A 19,413-nucleotide genomic window follows, 5' to 3' on the forward strand; every position below is an offset into this window, starting at 1 on the left:
GGAGATATAATGAGCATGATTTGTTTTCCGGTATATATGCAAAATTTCCTGAACTTCCGTGATTTGTGGAGGCTTAGCAATGATTATGTTTAAAATTAAGCAGTTCTAGTAATTCAATATATAACCAGGGACGTGGGTGTTGATATTTATTGTGGATGACAATATTTTTTTTTTCTTTTTGTGATAGTAAGTTTGAGAAGTGGTGTAAAGGATTATCAGTTGAGTTTGAGTTTGGGTTAACATAGTTTAGAGACATGTTTAAAAGGAAATCAGAGTATGAATCAGTGATCATAACGACGGAACAACTATAATAAAGGCTCAAAAAAATATTTAAGTTTAAGTTATGGCCAAATAATAATTTTGAGAACCAAATTAAAAATATATTTTTAAAAAGCACCTTAAAACAATTGGACCAAGTCAATGCCAATCAACCACACTTGTATTCTAATTCTAGGAAGGACAATGGGATAGTTTCTACTTTTAGGAGATATACTAGTGTCAAGGAACAGCATATCTTCATGTCGTAGAGAGAGATACAGATTAGAATAACACCGCCACATAGTATATTTAGAAGAACCAGAACTCGCTCTAGTTCTCCAACTTCTTCAGAGGCGTCACTAGAACACAGCAGCAGCTTTTAAAAACAGGTAACGCGAATCTCTCTTTCTCTTTCTACACTCTTCCTAAGCATATTGTAAACCTAATTTCCGTAGTTCGACGTCCTGCTAACTAGGGTTATGCAATTGTTATTACCTAGGGTTTTGAGCACTCCTAATCTTGTGATTCCGGGGTTATTCAAGTAGGACAATTTTCTGATTTGGGGGTTATTCTAGTAGGATTTCTTTAGCTAGTTTTGTATGTGTTTAAATCTAGAATCTTAGCGGTAGTTTAGGTTTCGCAAAATTATTTTGTTTCTCGTTAGGGTTCATCTGTTTGTTTCTTTTTTCAGAAATTTTAATAGAATCGTGGGTTTTAGAAGTGATTTGGGCGTTTTATATCTGTGAAACCTTGAGGGTAATTTATTGAGTTTCGTTCCTTCTAGAGCATCCTAAAATTTATTTGTAGATGCAGTAGTATAGCTGTGACATCTACTGCGCTTTAATTTGAATTTCTGATTTCTCATAACTGCTTGGTAAAATACAGGTGGTTTTGAGGCTGTTGTTTTGATATAAGATGGCTAGAAATGAGGAGAAAGCGCAGTCTATGCTGAACAGATTCATTACATTAAAGAACGAAGAGAAGAAGAAACCTAAAGAACGCCGTCCTTTTCTTGCTTCTGAGTGTCGTGATCTTGCAGAGGCTGATAAATGGAGACAGCAAATAATGAGGGAGATAGGTAGGAAAGTTGCTGATATCCAAAACGAGGGTTTGGGTGAGCACCTGCTTCGTGACCTCAATGATGAAATTAACAAACTGATTAGAGAGAAAGTACACTGGGAGCGTCGGATTCTAGAGCTAGGTGGTGCAAACTATACTAAGCACTCTGCTCAGATGACAGATTTGGATGGTAATATCATTGATGTACCAAATCCTAGTGGCAGAGGTCCCGGATATCGATACTTTGGTGCAGCCAAGAAATTGCCTGGGGTGAAAGAGCTATTTGAGAAGCCACCTGAACTGAGAAAGAGGAGGTCTCGGTATGAGATTTTTAAAAGGATAGACGCAAGTTATTATGGGTATAGAGATGATGAGGATGGGATACTCGTAAAACTTGAGGGCCCTGCAGAATCTGAGATGCGAGCCGCAGCTTTGAAGGAATGGCAAAGAATGGAAGAGATCAAGAAGGAGGCAAGGAGGGCAGTGAAGAGTGGGGAAGTTGCGAATGTGACAGAAATTCTGTTTGAAGAAGAAGAGGATGTTGTTGAAGAGGAGAGGATAGCCAAAGAAAAGGAGACCAAGAAAGAGGAGTTTGTTGTACATGTGCCGCTTCCTGATGAGAAGGAGATCGAAAGGATGGTTGTTGAGAAGAAGAAAAAGGAGCTGATGGATAAATACATGAGCGGCGACCTCTTGGAAGAGCAGACCGAAGCCAAAACGATGCTTAATATTCATCGTTAACTGACATAGAGAAAGCCTTCTCATGGAACTGCTATTTCATCAGGTGTGGGCAACACTTTAACTTTGTATTGACTTGATAGAAACATTGTGGACCCATGCTTTTTCCCGATTATCGTATCATCTTGCAATCAGTTTGACTGTTCTTGTTACTATCTTGTGGTTGTGAGAAAAGATCCAAATGTAGTGTTCCCTAATATAAGACTGCAGCTTTGCTACTATCTAGATTGTGAACTTCTTTGATAGTTCTGAAATTTCACTTTAAACATCAAATGTTTCTGAAGACATGCATATCTTAGTTGAATTTGTAAAATTGTTTTCCTCTGAGTATTATATTTTTTGTAAAAGGTATTTGCATAAGAGGGCTAGTTTTGTTAAATTGAAAAGTTTCTTGGATATTTTGAAGTGTTATATTTAGATTATTATTGTGCTCCGGCAATTATGATGTTGGGACTGTTAATTCATGTTGCTATTGTAGATGCAGCTTTTCATGCAAATGGTGTATATTTGTTTTGTTTTAATCTTTATGCTTCCCTTTTGGTAGGATAATAGGATGTTTCATCCCTGAGCCGATCTTCTAAGGATGCAAATGCAGTTGATTTTCATAGATATATGAATTTTGTCTATCGTTCTTTGCTTTGTATCTCGTCTTGATCTCTTTGTTTTTATACATCCATTTCAAACCGCATTTAACATTGATTCAATTTTATGTGAAGCAACATCAGAGGCATTTCAGCCTCAAGTATTTACAACTAGGCTATCAGTTTCAGCAAGTTATCAGGAACCTGATTTTCTTTGTTTTTGTTTTTTGAACTAGGACATTAAGTGTAGCCTTTTGTTACTCCCATCATAGTTCTTTTATGTTGCGTTTTCCCAATGATTACATTTTTATTTGTTCTTCAGAGGGAAGTTGATAAATGCTTTAAGCCTCGTAACTCCAACCTTATTTAGAACCCTAGACTTCACATTGCAGGATTGTTGTGTGGCATATGATTTATGAGAGGTCTTCAGTGTTTTAGTTTTCTCTGGACCTGCCTGGAGTTTTGGGTTTATTCTGTTACCTTAAAAAGAGTTTAGGATATTTCAGCTTGCTCCTCCACTTCGTTTTATCCACTGCACCATCTTCGCACATCATTTCTACCAGCCAATTTTGGCAAAAGTCGGACCATTTTTGAGGTTGGTTAAGACTTTTTAGGCCCGCACCAGTACTAGTATCAATTTTGAATTTTGTAGCTTTTGGAATGTTAATACTGTAGGCGCCAGTAATTAGGATTGATTCCGACTTGTTGTGCGGCATATGATTTCTGAGAGGTCTCCAGTGTTTTAGTTTTCTCTGGACCTGCCTGGAGTTTTGGGTTTATTCTGTTACCTTAAAAAGAGTTTAGGATATTTCAGCTTGCTCCTCCACTTCATTTTATCCACTGCACTATCTTTGCACATCATTTCTACCAGCCAATTTTGGCAAATGGCAGACCAGTTTTGAGGATGGTTTAATACTTTTTAGGCCCGCTCCAGTACTAGTATCAATTTTGAATTTTGTAGCTTTTGGAATGTTAATACTGTAGGCACCAGTAATTAGGATTCATTCCGACTTGTCTAGTGTACTTGAAAGTTGAAAGGCGGAACAGCTAAGATGACAGTAATTTTTGCTGGCGTGCTTGCATTCTCTGTTAAAGTAGAGTTACAAAATTGTTTGGTTGTTTTGTGCCAACTGGAAACAAAACCCTAGACAGCAAAGAACTTCTTGTGGCGTTTCCACTCCTTCACCACTATACTACTTCACTTTGAATGAGATTCCATCCCAGGTTATGCTCTTAGAGCAAGGGCTATGGAGTGAGACAGTCATTCAAGACGGAGTTGAGCATCAAATATCAAATTTGGTGCCATTATGGGAAAGTGAAAGACAACTTTTCCCCAAACTCTACCAATATAAGAGGCTTAAGGAGACTTAAGCCAAAAATAAGTTAAGAAGTTTAGTTAAAATTTTTAGTCCTACTTTAGTTATTATGGTTGAGCCAAAAATTAGATGGAATTCAAAAAATTGTAAAAGTTTGAAGTTGGTTGGTATGCATCGCAAATTAATTCATAATTCAGTAAATGGTGAAAAGGGTAATATTTGGATGTTCTGGAATGCCTCAATCACTGCACCTACGGTTGTATCCAATGTAGTCAATATCGGCCGATATATCGGGGATATTTCGGATATCGGCCCAAAACGATACGATAAGAAGGATATCGGGGATACGATATTCGACCGATAATATCGGCCGTATCGGTCGAATATCGGCCGTTTCGGTCAAATATCGGCCGTATCGGTCGATACGAAATTTTCCTACATTTCCTGATATGAGGCGGTATTGGTCGTTTTCTATAAAGTTTAAGGGTAATTTTGGCGAAGAAAGTCTTCCGGGTGGTAGTAGAGGTGCATGTAGCTCTCGAAGCAAGTCTACTAAAGTTACTCTTTTGTTTTTTTGATAAAATTGATGTTATCTATTATATCTTATCCGAAAATGTGTGGAGAAATGTTTAATATAAAATTATAGTCTCTAAATCTATGACCGATATTTCAACGATAATATACCCGATATAAAATCGTACCAGTGTATCGGTCCCGGCCGAGATGAACCGATATCCGATATTAACTACATTGGTTGTATCCATAACAAAGCAAGTAATCACTGTGAATGTTGGAGGAGTTTTAGTGTCAGGGAGACATGCTGCTTCACTTGCAGTTGATAAAAGAACTTTATGGTATGAATTGGAATATGTCAGTACTTTGGATTTACCATGGCTTTTAATAGGTGATCTTAGTACTGTTTTGAGTGTTGAAGAGAAGATAGGTTAAAGAGCTCCTCTTAGGATAGCAATGCAAGATTTTCATGAAGTTATTAACACTTGTTGCTTAATTCAAGCTCCAACTTCAGGGTTACAATATACTTGGAGTAACAACAGAGCAGGTGGTAAGAGGATTGTTTGTACTTTGGATAGAGCTTTATATAATTTAAAATGGCTTGAGAAATATCCAGATTGGAATTATAAAGTGGGTGTAAGAAGTGTTTCAGATCATAGTCCACTTTTGGGTTCTTGTGCATTAGTTTCCAAACCAAGTAATGTTCCTTTTAGAATGTTAAAAGTTTGGCTTGAACAAGAGGATTTTAAGAACTTAATTCAGGAGGTGTGGTATGAGGAACTGAATGGAAACCCTGTTTTTGTGTTTATGCAAAAATTGAAGAAACTGAAAATCAAAATTAAGGAGTGGAATTGGAATACATTTGGAGATGTTAGAATTAAATTGGCTGAAGCTGAAAAAGAGGTACTTAATGCTACTATCATTTCGGATAAAGATTCAAGTAATATTAGTTTATTGAATAATTTAGTGGTGGCTAGAGGAAAACAGGAAATCTTGTCTCAACAACAACATTCCATTCTTCACCAAAAATCAAGAGAACTCTGGTTAAAAGATGGTGCTACAAATACTAGCTTCTTTCATACTTCCATAAAAATGAGACAAACTGCTGATGCTATAACAAAGCTAGAAGATGATTCTGGTACTATCATTACTGGTCAGACTATGATTGCTTGCTCTTTAGAGAATCATTCTAAAGAAAAATTTAAATTTAAAGAAACAACTTCCATTGAAGGAATTTTTGATGCTATACCTGAAGTGGTGACTCCAGATGAAAACAGAATGCTAGAAGAAACTCCTTCTACACAAGAGATCAAGGAAGAAGTTTTCTCAATGAATCCAAATAGTGCTCCTGGCCAATTAGTAAATGGTGGACTAGTTGGTTTCTTTGAAGTGAGCAGAGGATAGAGACAAGGTGATCCTTTATCACCAATCTTATTTATTCTAGCTGAAGATGTTCTATGTAGGACTTCAACTAAAATGGTGGATGAAAATCAGATAATACCAATGGTAAATTTCAGAGGAGTTCACCCTACTCACATTCTTTTTGCAGATGATGTTTTTCTATTCTTTAATGGTCATAAGAAGAATATTCAAAAAGTGTTTAAACTACTTCATGATTATCAATCATCCTCTGGTCAAGTAGTTAATCAACAGAAGAGCAAACTGTTTGTTGGTGGAGTAAGTGAAGCAAGGAAACAACAAATTGCAAATGAATGTCAGATGAGTTTATCCAATTTTCCTGATAAATACTTAGGAGTTATTTTGCAACCTGGCTGGGTAAAATCAAGTACTGTGTGGGGAGTAGTTGAAATGATGCAAAACAGACTGGCTAGCTGGATTGGTAAGATGTTGTCTTTCAAAGATAGACTTACTCTAATTAAGTCAATCTTATGCAGCATACCAATATATAAAATGAGTGTAATTAAGATTTGTGAAAGACTCATAAGAATTTTTTTATGGACTGGTGATCCATATGAGAGAAAGTGTGTAACTCTAAAATGGGAAGAGACTTGTACACCAATGGAGGAAGGAGGATTGGGCATAAGGAGATTGGAGGTGATAAACAAATATCTACTAATGAAGTTAGTATGGAAAATTCAGGTTTCAATAGCTGAATGGGCTAGATTTATGAGAGCAAAGTTCTACACTATAAATGGAGACTGGATCTCAGGTTACAAGAAGTCTTCAATTTGGCCTGGTTTAAAATGGGTTATGGAAGAGGTTAAACAAAACACAAGATGGATTGTAGGATCTGGAGAACAAATTTCAGTATGGAAAGATGCATGGATTAAAGAAAAATCTCTTATTGTACTTTTTCCTAATGATGATTTCATTCTACAAAATAAAAACATGAAAGTGTCTGAGCTAATAATGGATGGGGAATGACTCATATCTCCAAGATTACTTCAATATTTTCAGATAGAAGAGCTACCAGTTATCTCAAGACAGGAGGATACAAGGATTTGGAATGGCACACTGTCAGGTAAGTTCACAGTTTCATCTGCTGTTGAACTAATCAGATTACATTATACTAAAGTTAAATGGCACAAATATGTATGGCATCCTGTACTCCATCCTTCAACTGCAAGTAACATATGGAAGTTGGTGAGGGAAATTTGTGCAAAACAGATGAAAAGATGCAAAGAAAATGCTTCAGTCTTGCTTCAAAATGCTATATTTGCAAGGAAAATACTGAGAATCTTGAACACATTTTGTGGCAGTGTAACTTCAGTCAATTGATTTGGAAGTGGCTGGGTGATGTATTTCTATATTGCAATCCTATATCTTATGAAGATGTGAAGAATTTTGCTAAACACAAAAGTGGTGCTTTTAAAGAAATATGGTTATTAGCTGCTTCAGTAACAATGATGGAGCTATGGTTTTTAAGAAACATAATATGTTATGAGGATGACAAAGTGGATTTAGGAAGGTTCAAGCTGAGAATAAAACAGTATACAAAGGATTGTGCGATAAGAATGAAAAGTTCGTTGTGGGATTGCAGCTATGATTATATGATTTTCAAGTTCTTTGAAGTAAAGAACCCTCCACTAAAAATGCAGAAGATTGTGGAAATCAAATTTAAACTCCCTGAGATAAATCAAACACTGATATACTGTGATGGTGCTTCTAGAGGAAATCCAGGGGCAGCTGGGTATGGTTTTATTTGTAGAGGTGATCAAGGTGAGTTCATATATGCTGAAGCAAGAGGTTTGGGAGTTGCAACAAATTTTATTGCTGAAGTCATGGTCATTATTGGAGCTGCAGAATGGGCAGTGCAAAACAGTAAGTTGAATATATGCATAAAATCTGACTCCAATGCAACAATACAAGCATATACTTCTGGAAGTTTACCATGGATCTGTCAGACAAGATGAAACCGAATAAAGGAGTGCTTTCTAAGGATTCAATTTGTACATCGCCTGAGAGAAATAAATTTCTCAGCTGATTCTCTTGCTAAGAAAGGTGCAGGTTTGGAGAGGGGCGCTAGTCAGATCTTCATAGCCAAACCAGTTTTTATATCTGCAATGGAATCTCCTGACAGAATTTACTATAGGTTTTGTTAGTATATGGGTTTATGGGCTTAAAGTCCAGTTGAGTTGTTTTCTTTTTTTCACTTTTATTTTTCAAAACTAGTCATAAAAACCCAAGGTGACCAAACTTGTGGTACAAAAACCCCACTCAAATGTTGGGATTCATTAAAACTCCATCTTAAACTAAATTGATACAAAACCCCCAAATTTTAAAAAATTGATACAAAAACCCCAAATTACAAAATTGGTTTCATCAAATTTTATGATGAAACCAAAAATTGGTTTCGTCAAATTATATGAGGTTTCATCAAATTTTATGATGAAACCAATTTGTGTTACTTTTGTTTTGGCGGGTTTTTTGTGAATGAATAGTGACACCTTTGGGGTTATAACTCGCGGACCGTTTATTTTTTGAATTCTTTTTAATTGGGCTTTAGCCTTGTATTTTTTTCGATATTTGAGTAATAAAATAATTGATTAAGCAAAAAAAAAAAACACCAAACTACAATTGAAGAAGTGTGTGATGGTGAAGCCAAATTTGGTGCCATTATGGGAAAGTGAAAGACAACTTTTCCCCAAACTCTACCAAACACTCCTGCAATCGAAGAAGTGTGTGATGGAGAAGCCTACGCGGATGAATTTCCGTTCATTTTTTGTCTTAGGCAGCTGAACTAAATACGGTCTCTTTTGTTGCTAGAGTAATTCTTAGGCCATTTATACCGGCCGATTTTGAGAAAAGGTGACAGGAGAATATATATCGTTAAGACACCAATATTAGGATCAATTTTGTAATTTTCAGCAAGGACGGTTTGACATCAGGTACCTGTATCAGGATCAAATCTGACTTCAAGTCTTCCAACACAATTTGGTCCAGTGAGTACTTAAAGAGACTTTATCGGCTAAATGCTAACCCAGTCAAGTACTTTCTACTTGAAAGCTAATCGAACTGCTCAAAACAACTGTATGCTGTTGTCACTTTGTAATCCATAAAACTGAAGTTACTGTTCTACTGCTTCCACTTTTTATTCCCAAAGTAAATGTAAACAAGGTACACAATAAGTTAGCTATATTTACATCTGAAGTATCCCACCACCCATTGATATTAATGCGATGGTCTGTCATTCGTGCGCCAGCATCCTAGGCAAACCAGCAGTTGGTTGTTTCTGGAAAATGGAAACGAACAATATCGTTCCATAATGCATTTCTATTGCCTTTCTGCATCTATAAGTTCCAGTTCATTTGCTTCTTTGGTTTTCTCATCATTTTTTATCTCTTCCTCTTCCTCAGTCGTAGTATTATTTGTGAGTTCTTCTTTGTTCTTCCCCCACAAAACGCTGTATAGGCCTCCTATTAACAACAGTGCACCGGTAATACTAGCAACAAATATTTTGAAAATTCAACGAATTAGTTTTCATAAGGAGGTGATCACAAATATTAATTGGGATATCGGTAAGGATTTATTTTGTAATGTGTACCTTCCCCAATGCATCTGCTCCTTCCATATGAAGGCAGAGAAGATGATAGTAATGACAAGCTTGCAACCAGTAGGTCATTCCAGTTACAACTATACCCTGTCGTGCGAACATGAAAACAACTTAATGTCTATGTTGTGAAATGCAAGTTCTGAAGATGTTTCAAAGTTAAAAGAGATCGGAAGCATCGTAAAATGTGAGTTCTAAAGATGTATAAAAGGTTTAAAGGGGCTCCTGGAGACGTACACAGTAAGCCACAGAGAGAAGGTTAATGTCCCATCCAAGCTTCCATGAAGATGGATTATTCCTCTCAAAGATTACAGCCACAATTAGCGATTGAATACAACTAAACCAGCACTGCAGGGAAGTCAGATGTATTTTTGCTGGATATAACTTGATAAGGGGACCCTGGAAGAGTAACAACAGAAATCCATCAGGTTGTGCTACATGAATTATTTTCCTTAAAATTTTCTTTTCTTCTTTGTTCTTTTAGTAGAACCAATTTGTGAAACATAATTACTCTTTGTCTTCTTATTGATCGGAAAAACAAACGAAAAACACACATCATTAGTGACTGGATATGTAAAAGGATGCAGATATTATACATAGCAAATCTAGCCGTAAATGAAATTGGTTGCCCAATTTAAGTACAATATGACTATTGATATAATGCATGACAATTAGATTTGAAAAGCATTATAACCAAACTCATGAGTGACGGCGAGCTTTCTTTTCCACAATTTTTCTCTTCTCTAGAGGATTTCCTTTGGCTGTGACATGGCATAATATTATTGTTCAATAATTACTGTTTTATCATTTTGAGCAAGCAACTGATAGCTTGATGGGCCTAGCAGCCGAGGATCACTTTCCACTGACCTATGAAAAATCCCCATAACGACGAGAAAGTTATCAAGAAATTGCAAATGTTTTAAAAAGGGCTAGTCGTTTTATATAGTACATAAGTTTGGATTGTTTATACAAAGTAGAAAGTAGAAACCACTTCGATTCTTTGAGCAATTTATTACAGTTGGATCAGAACTGGAATACCAACACTAAGTTGAATCAGAACTGGAACACCCAAAGAGCCATCTTGGTTCTTGACAACAAAACTAAATTTGTATCCTATATTCTGGCCCTGGAGCCATATTTAAATATTTTTCGGCTTCGAGTAACTCAATGATAACCTTGTATTGGCTATCAGTTTTAATGTGACCCTAATGAAAACGTATAACAAGAGGCATATGAGAGTTCAGTTTCTGGAAGCCACTTTATAAAGTTACCTGTAAGATGAGCCAAAATGTATTTGCACAAAGCATGATGAGTGCTCCTTTAACTGAATCAACCTCCTTTGATGATGAGTTAGATGGGTCACTGGAAATATGACTGGTTTGATGGTGACGAAATGATGATGAAGAATTCCAATTCATTAACTTCACTGCAGGACCTTATATAAAGCAACTACTAGAGCTCCTGATAAGCATATTATAGTCCCAACCACCTTTGCCACTCCATAATAATGCTTTAACGTAATGATTTCCATCCTGAAAAATGATATTAGTTTGTTTTTTTTTTTAATTTGTACAAGCAACCTACTTTTAAACTTTACTGCATCTGTATGTCTTCATCATCTACATCACTGTCGTTTCTTCTTCTCAATGTAGCAATAATAATTTTCCAGAAGCCACTAGGAAGTGGTTTTCAAAATATCGAAGACTTTCTAATATGGGAAAGCTCATCTTTTTTTTTTTTTTTTTGACTGAAAAGTGAAAGCTCATCAAATGAAAAATTGGGGTGTGTTGGTTCCAGCCACCTCTGGCACCAGGTGATGAATCTTCCTCCAAACAAGAAAACAAAACTACAAACGGGTTTACTTGGCAAAAGATAGTAATGGTGAAATGTGTATGTAGGCATTCTTTACCTGAGAAAAACAGCAATGATGATGGTAATGGCAGGAACTGTATTGGTGCTAGCAGTAGCAACTGTTGCTGAGGTATTCTTAAGAGCGACAGAATACAGATTTAAACTCAATGTAATCCTGTTGCAATGGAACAAAATAAATATCACTACGAGAAGCCCGAGTAATAGCAACGGGACCGATGACCGAATATTAAAATTTTAGCTGAAGGGACAATACCACTCACCCAAACAAAGAAGCAAAGAAAATCTTGCATAATAAGTAGAACGATGGTCTAGGAGCTTTTTTCCTACACAAAATTTAAAGGCTGCAGAAACTTTCAAGAGAAAGTACAAAAGAAATGAACAAAGAACAGAGAAAAGTTACCACACACACACACACACCTTTCAAGGAAGAAAGAAAATGGAGTTAAGGCAAGTGAAGCAAAAGCTTGTCTGTAAGCAACAAAAACAAAAGGGTTCATTCCTGCACCAATTGCTGCTTTAGAAAACAAAGCCATGCCTGCATATACAAATTGTATGAACATCATTGCTATATATGGTTTTTGGCTTTCCATTGATGAAGTTATTCTAGCTGATAAGCCCTTCATTAGTTATGAATATGTATGTGCCTTTTTGTCTGTTACTAATTCACTTGTATTGAGCTAGCGTTGGTGCTGAAGAAGCTCTCGATCAGTTTTGTTACTAATTAATGTCATGTATGGTTCTATGGTAAAGTCTACACCTGGTAGGGTTAAGATCCTACTACTTGTCTAGCAAGTGGGTATCTCAAACGACGGCACGCTGCCAGTAAGTGCGGTTACAAAGTTCTAAAGTAGATGAAATGGCAAATTACATAAATTTCATTGCCATTTTCCCTTGACACACCTATTTTCACGCTATCTCGCATTTTCAACAGTAATTATTATTTTTCTTCTAAAAATCAAACAGTAGCGTATGCGAAGCTAATATTTTGAGAATATGTTCGTCTTACAAATCTTTACATACCACCATCTACTACTTGGAATACCAATCGTTGAAAGTCAACGAATTTTCAACCATTCAAATCAAGATTGGTAGATGGTAAAGTTTAGTATTTCTAAATGTGCTCATTTTTTGTAGGTACGTAGATCACTGTAAGACGAGCGTATCCCGAAAAATGTCGCATTTTCAACAGTAATTATTATTTTTTCTTCTAAAAATCAACCAGTAGTGTATGCGAAGCTAATATTTTAAGAATATGCTCGTCTTACAAATCTTTACATGCCACCATCTACTACTTGGAATATCAACCGTTGAAAGTCAACGAATTTTTAACCATTAAAATCAAGATTGGTAGATGGTAAAGTTTGATATTTCGAAATGTGGTCATTTTTTGTAGGTATGTAGATCACTGTAAGACGAACGTATCCCGAAAATATTGGCTTCAAATACGCTACCATTTAAGTTTTTTCAAGAAAAATGTCTCCCAAAATGTAAGATAGTGTGAATTCAAGAGTGGATAATGTATTTCCACTTTTGATGGGGGAACTTATTTGAATACCCCTTATTTTTAATTTCTTTATAAAAATACCCTTAAAGGTATATTTAAGTGGGTAATGAAACCTACTAGTATTTTTTTTTGACATAAAATTAATTAGTATATTCTTGACGCGTGAAAACGTCAACTCAACCTCATCCGGAAGTTGAATTGACTTAATATATGATCAGGTGTGCCAAAAACTAAAATTTTAAAATATACCTTAAAGGGATATTTGTGAAGAATCCTAAAAATGAGAGGTATTTATTCTATTTCCACTTATTTTTAAAATTTGAATTTGGTATGTTTCAATATACAGTAAATACTCCATATATTAATAAACTCTACATATTAATTGAAAATCACGGTACCAATTTGGGCCAGTTCTAAATAGTAATAAACTCCACATTTTAATATTAATTGATTTTTCTAGTCCCACCATAAGGAACTTACCTCCATATATTAATATAATCGACATAATCGGAAAATTATAGATCTTGCTACATCAGAATTTAAGATAAAGAAAAATATGTATCTACAGTTGTTTGAGAAAAAGATGTAATTTTTTGGATTGTTATCGCATCTTTTGATTTGCGTATGCATAAGACCTCGTTACTATGTGCACCTTCTTGTTGAAGCCAAAATATTTCCAACTTGTAGAGCATGTTTAAAGCTTCTTGTCCAGCAATTTTTTTTGGGTATACCTCCTTATATTAATAAACTCCATATATTAATAATTCTGTGAAGTCCACAAGCTATTAATATATGGAGTTTTTATCGTATTAATAATATGTTAATTTATTGATAAATTAATACTTCGCTAGATTGGTAGAATTTAGCAATCTCGAGGCTATTAACTTATTGAATTTTTACTGTGTATATAATATTGATGTCTTTTAGGCTAAAACTTCACACCTATAGCCAACGGTGTTTAAAATAGGGACAATAGCTAGCGGTACTATACAAGTTGCCGGTTAGATCGTTCATAAGGTCCTTCAACTGGTATGTTGTATTGTGTATATATCGTCCTATTATCTGTGGGACCCTTCAATTTGTATCAAAGCTAAGGATACTAAGAGCATCTCCAATGCAAAGGGTCAAGGTCATCCTATGTGGAGGTCTTATTAACACATTCTTATGTGTGGTTCATTACTAAATGACAAAAAAATATAAATGTAAAACTTTTTACCTTAAATTGATCGGCTTTGCTACACACACAGATACGGTGTGCACCGAGAGGGATCTGACGGTCCCTAGTGCACGTTCTCAACATCAGGAGGATGGTGGGAAGGCGTGGCCCTCACCCCCTCTCACACGTTCCCACCACGGTTCTGAAAATTCGGTACATCTATCATTTTCCTAAATCGATCTCTAACCCCCAAGGTATTGTCTAACAAACTTTATTTGAATTTAGAGATAAAATGATGATGTGGCTTTAAGACCCAAGGTCATAGAGAAAGTCTTATTTAGACTTTCTCCATTACACCCACTTAGCCATGTCATCTATCTCTATGACCTTGACCCTTGTGTTGGAGATGGAAATTTGGTGCAAAAAGTCTTAAATCCTAGGTGTCATTCAATTTTAAGACCTTTACCCCTTGCATTGGAGATGCTCTAAGAGATTGGAGATCGAGTAATGATGGATGTCGACCCTCACAGGTATAATGCGCGAGGTTGAGAGTGTGAAATACTTAACTTAGGTGAAGCGAAGGCATACAAAGATGGATCTAAGGCTCATGGTGAAATTAGGATGGAAGCTGACTCATACGGGGAAGGAAGACTCAATGATGCATATTATGACTATAACTAAGGTTAACAATAACATACATATGAGTATCAGGTACTAAGAAATCAAGTAGTTATGGATGTCAACCCTACAGGGTGAGGTGCACGAGGATGAGTCTTAGTAGTGCGAAATACTTAACTCAGGTAGAGCAAGTCATGTCAATATAGAGTGAGGGATCATCACGAAGTTAGGACAGAAGCTAAATAATATGGAGCAGGCAAGGCTCAATGATGCAAATGACTCTAATTATGTTTGACGATAATATACAAACAATGATCGTATGGCGTGGTGGGTAAAATAGATTTGTATCTCACCAAGGTGGAGATTATTAGGAATTTGGTCTACCAAAGCCGATAGGGTTAGTACCACAGAGAATGCGAAGATCTCTAAGTGGAGATTAATAAGATAATTGTCAGGGGGAAAGCCAATTTTACTAAAGGAAAAGCTGAATTCGGGGTGGATTTGAAAATAACTTTCTCCCTATTGATAATCAGTTTTTTATTTTCCATATATATCCTTACCCTAACTTGTGATGGTACATTGACACTCATCTTTTTCTTTCAAATTTTCTCTAAATTTTGAAGATTAATTCATTCAAGAAAATCATGTATGCTTCCTCACTCAATTGGTTCATTTTCTCAACGGGATAAGCATACTGATGGACAAATTATGAAACTTGAAAAGTAAAAGATCCTTTCGAGCTTTAACAAGAGCCAATCATTACCAACACTTAAAAGTTCGTCTGCAACATAATTGTTAAATAGATCTTGTTATGTCCCGATAATCAATAATCCATCATTTTTACAAGACATATTATGTATTGTTGAGGTCAATAGGTTCTAAATAACACTCACAAATATTTTTTTCCATCTCTTTAATAGATGAAACACATTCCCCTACATTTATTAACCATGCTTATGTTGCAATTAGTATTCGGATGAGTCCATCTCAATAGTACGAGTTTTTTTATTCTAATTAAGATGGATGTTCCACAATCATCAACTATATTGATCGCATTGTAACCAAATCCATTCTATCGATATAAGTTAAGCTTTTCCAACGATCTGTTACACAACCTTTCCTTTGATTGCCAACCCATGTATGTTAGAGCACTGCTCGGTCGAACTCGCATGCGTTTCTATCTCAAGCATTGTTTGTTAATGTTAGTGATCAAAACTATAAATCTTGATTTCTAGTCTACTTATAGATGTCTCGGACTAGGACATAGATTGTGTAGTTGAGCCTTAGAATTCATGACGTTCATCATTTGAAGACGAATAAATACTAAGGAGAGCTTGTAGAACTTCATTAACAAAAGGTATGTGGAGACTGAAACTCATCTATCACTTGGAAAGTCTACTTCTACTCTATCTCCTATATTGAGACATAAGTCGTGTTACGATATAGTTTTCTATTATACAAATTTGAGATTTCGAGCTGAGTTTAACTCGCTTACATATTTTTCGGAATATGTGTTGGAAAGATTTCGCTTCGACCAAGTTCATCTTATACTCTTGACGAAAGTCAAAATATGATCATGTGAAAATTTCTGAGTAACATCTTACATGATTTGCGTGATAGAATCATTTGTTGTAGACTTGGAATGTTTCGTTATGATTATTTCAATAACTTGCAAATTGCTTTGATGCTAATAGTGTGTGAAAACGGATATTGTCATCCTGTAAGAAAGTTTCAATGATTGAAATAAGAGTTTACAACACTTAACCATTATTGGATATGACATGTTGTGTACTCTTGCACATATGTAATCCATGTCCGGGAACCTAAGTATGCGTACCCATTCTTGTACTGGCGTAAGGTTCATGTCCGAATATTTCTGCTGGGATTGGAAGTACGCGTACCCGTTTGAGTACTGGCGAAATCCAATCTTGGTCTGGGTATTTCAAGTATGCGTACTCGTTTGCATACATGAAGGTTAAAGTTCTAAAATTGGTAGTGCACATGAACTTAAACATTTATATAATAAGGAATACAATCTTTGCAAACTGTGGCTAAAATGTTCATGAAGTGATTCGAGTGAATCAAACCGTGTCACCCTATTATCTGTGGGACCCTTCAATTTGTATCATAGATAAGGATACTAAGAGCATCTCCAATGCAAAGGATCAAGGTCATCCTATGTGGAGGTCTTATTAACACATTCTTATGTGTGGTTCATTACTAAATGACAAAAAAATATAAATGTAAAACTTTTTACCTTAAATTAATCGGCTTTGCTACACACACAGATACGGTGTGCACCGAGAGGGATCTGACGGTCCCTAGTGCACGTTCTCAACATTAGGAGGATGGTGGGAAGGCGTGGCCCTCACCCCCTCTCACACGTGCCTACCACGGTTCTGAAAATTCGGTACATCTATCATTTTCCTAAATCGATATCTAACCCCCAAGGTACTGTCTAACAAACTTTATTTGAATTTAGAGACAAAATGATGATGTGGCTTTAAGACCCAAGGTCATAGAGAAAGTCTTATTTATACTTTCTCCATTACACCCACTTAGCCATGTCATCTATCTCTATGACCTTGACCCTTGTGTTGGAGATGGAAATTTGGTGCAAAAAGTCTTAAATCCTAGGTGTCATTCAATTTTAAGACCTTTACCCCTTGCATTGGAGATGCTCTAAGAGATTGGAGATCGAGTAATGATGGATGTCGACCCTCACGGGTATAATGTGCGAGGTTGAGAGTTTGAAACACTTAACTTAGGTGAAGCGAAGGCATACAAAGATGTATCTAAGGCTCATGGTGAAATTAAGACAGAAGCTGACTCATACGGGAAAGGAAGACTCAATGATGCATATTATGACTATAACTAAGGTTGACAATAACATACATATGAGTATCAGGTACTAAGAAATCAAGTAGTTATGGATGTCAACCCTACAGGGTGAGGTGCACGAGGATGAGTCTTAGTAGTGCGAAATACTTAACTCAGGTAGAGCAAGTCATGTCAATATAGAGTGAGGGATCATCACGAAGTTAGGACAGAAGCTAACTAATATGGAGCAGGCAAGGCTCAATGATGCAAATGACTGTAATTATGTTTGACGATAATATACAAACGATGATCGTATGGCGTGGTGGGTAAAATAGATTTGTATCTCACCAAGGTAGAGATTATTAGGAATTTGGTCTACCAAAGCCGATAGGGTTAGTACCACAGAGAATGCGAAGAGCTCTAAGTGGAGATTAATAAGATAATTGTCAGGGGGAAAGCCAATTTTACTAAAGGAAAAGCTGAATTCGGGGTGGATTTGAAAATAACTTTCTCCCTATTGCTAATCAGTTTTTTATTTTCCATATATATCCTTACCCTAACTTGTGATATGGTACATTCACACTCATCTTTTTCTTTCAAGTCTTCTCTAAATTTTGAAGATTAATTCATTCAAGAAAATCATGTATGCTTTCTCACTCAATTGGTTCATTTTCTCAACGGGATAAGCATACTGATGGACAAATGATGAAACTTGAAAAGTAAAAGATCCTTTCGAGCTTTAACAAGAGCTAACCATTACCAACACTTAAAAGTTTGTCTACAACATAACTGTTACATGGATCTTATTATGTCCCGATAATCAATAATCCATCATTTTTACAAGACAGATTATGTACTGTTGAGGTCAATAGGTTCTAAATAACACTCACGAATATTTGTTTCCATCACTTTAATAGATGAAACACATTCCCCTACATTTATCAACCATGCTTATGTTGCAATTAGTATTCGGATGAGTCCATCTCAACAATACGAGTTTTTCTATTCTAATTAAGATGGATGTTCCACAATCATAAACTATATTGATCGCATCGTAACCAAATCCATTCTATCGATATAAGTTAATCTTTTCCAACGATCTGTTACACAACCTTTCCTTTGATTGCTAACCCATGTATGTTATAGCACTGCTCGGTCGAACTCGCAGGCGTTGCTATCTCAAGCATTGTTTGTTAATGTTAGTTATCAAAACCATAAATCTTGATTTCTAGTCTACTTATAGATGTCTCGGACTAGGATATAGATTGTGTAGTTGAACCTTAGACTTCACGGCGTTCATCATTTGAAGACGAAGAACTACTAAGGAGAGCTTGTGGAACTTCATCAACAAAAGGTATGTGGAGACTGAAACTCATCTATCACTTGGAAAGTCTATTTCTACTCTATCTCTTATATTGAGACATAAGTCGTGTTACGATATAGTTTTCTATTATACAAATTTGAGATTTCGAGCTGAGTTGAACTCGCTTACATAATTTTCGGAATATGTGTTGGAAAGCGTTCGCTTCGACCAAGTTCATCTTATATTCTTGACGAAAGTCAAAAGATGATCATATGAAAATTTCTGAGTAACACCTTACATGATTTGCGTGATAAAATCATTTTGTGTAGACTTGGAATGTTTCGTTATGATTATTTCAATAACTTGCAAATTGCTTTGATGCTAATAGTGTGTGAAAACGGATATTGTCATCCTGTAAGAAAGTTTCAATGATTGAAATAAGAGTTTAAAACATTTAACCATTATTGGATATGACATGTTGTGTCCTCTTGCACATATGTAATCCATGTCCGGGAACCATAGTATGCGTACCGTTCGTGTACTGGCGTAAGGTTCATGTCCAAATATTTCTGCTGGGATTGGAAGTAGGCGTACCCGTTTTCGTACTGGCGAAACCCAATCTTAGTCCGGGTATTTCAAGTATGCGTACCTGTTTGCATACTTG

At 35.9% G+C, this 19,413-nt stretch overlaps 1 protein-coding gene and 1 pseudogene across 2 annotated transcripts; one reads left to right on the plus strand and one right to left on the minus strand.

Annotated features, from left to right (window-relative positions):
- The first annotated feature begins 490 nt into the window (after positions 1 to 490).
- On the plus strand, positions 491 to 2,491 carry LOC113347257 (pre-mRNA-splicing factor ISY1 homolog). Of its 2 annotated transcripts, XM_026590876.1 has the most exons (3): positions 500 to 647; positions 950 to 1,014; positions 1,144 to 2,491. In XM_026590876.1, the coding sequence occupies exon 3, from the start codon at positions 1,174 to 1,176 to the stop codon at positions 2,056 to 2,058; it is 885 nt and encodes a 294-aa protein (XP_026446661.1). In that variant the 5' UTR covers positions 500 to 647; positions 950 to 1,014; positions 1,144 to 1,173; the 3' UTR covers positions 2,059 to 2,491. The 2 variants fall into 2 exon arrangements, with proteins under 2 accessions (XP_026446660.1, XP_026446661.1); XM_026590875.1 differs by lacking the exon at positions 950 to 1,014 and having other exon boundaries at positions 491 to 647.
- A 6,642-nt stretch (positions 2,492 to 9,133) lies between these two features.
- LOC113353094 lies at positions 9,134 to 11,938 on the minus strand (annotated as a pseudogene).
- Between the last annotated feature and the right edge of the window lie 7,475 nt (positions 11,939 to 19,413).

The sequence above is a fragment of the Papaver somniferum genome, chromosome 2 (genome assembly GCF_003573695.1).
Source record: "Papaver somniferum cultivar HN1 chromosome 2, ASM357369v1, whole genome shotgun sequence".
Lineage (NCBI taxonomy): Eukaryota > Viridiplantae > Streptophyta > Magnoliopsida > Ranunculales > Papaveraceae > Papaver > Papaver somniferum.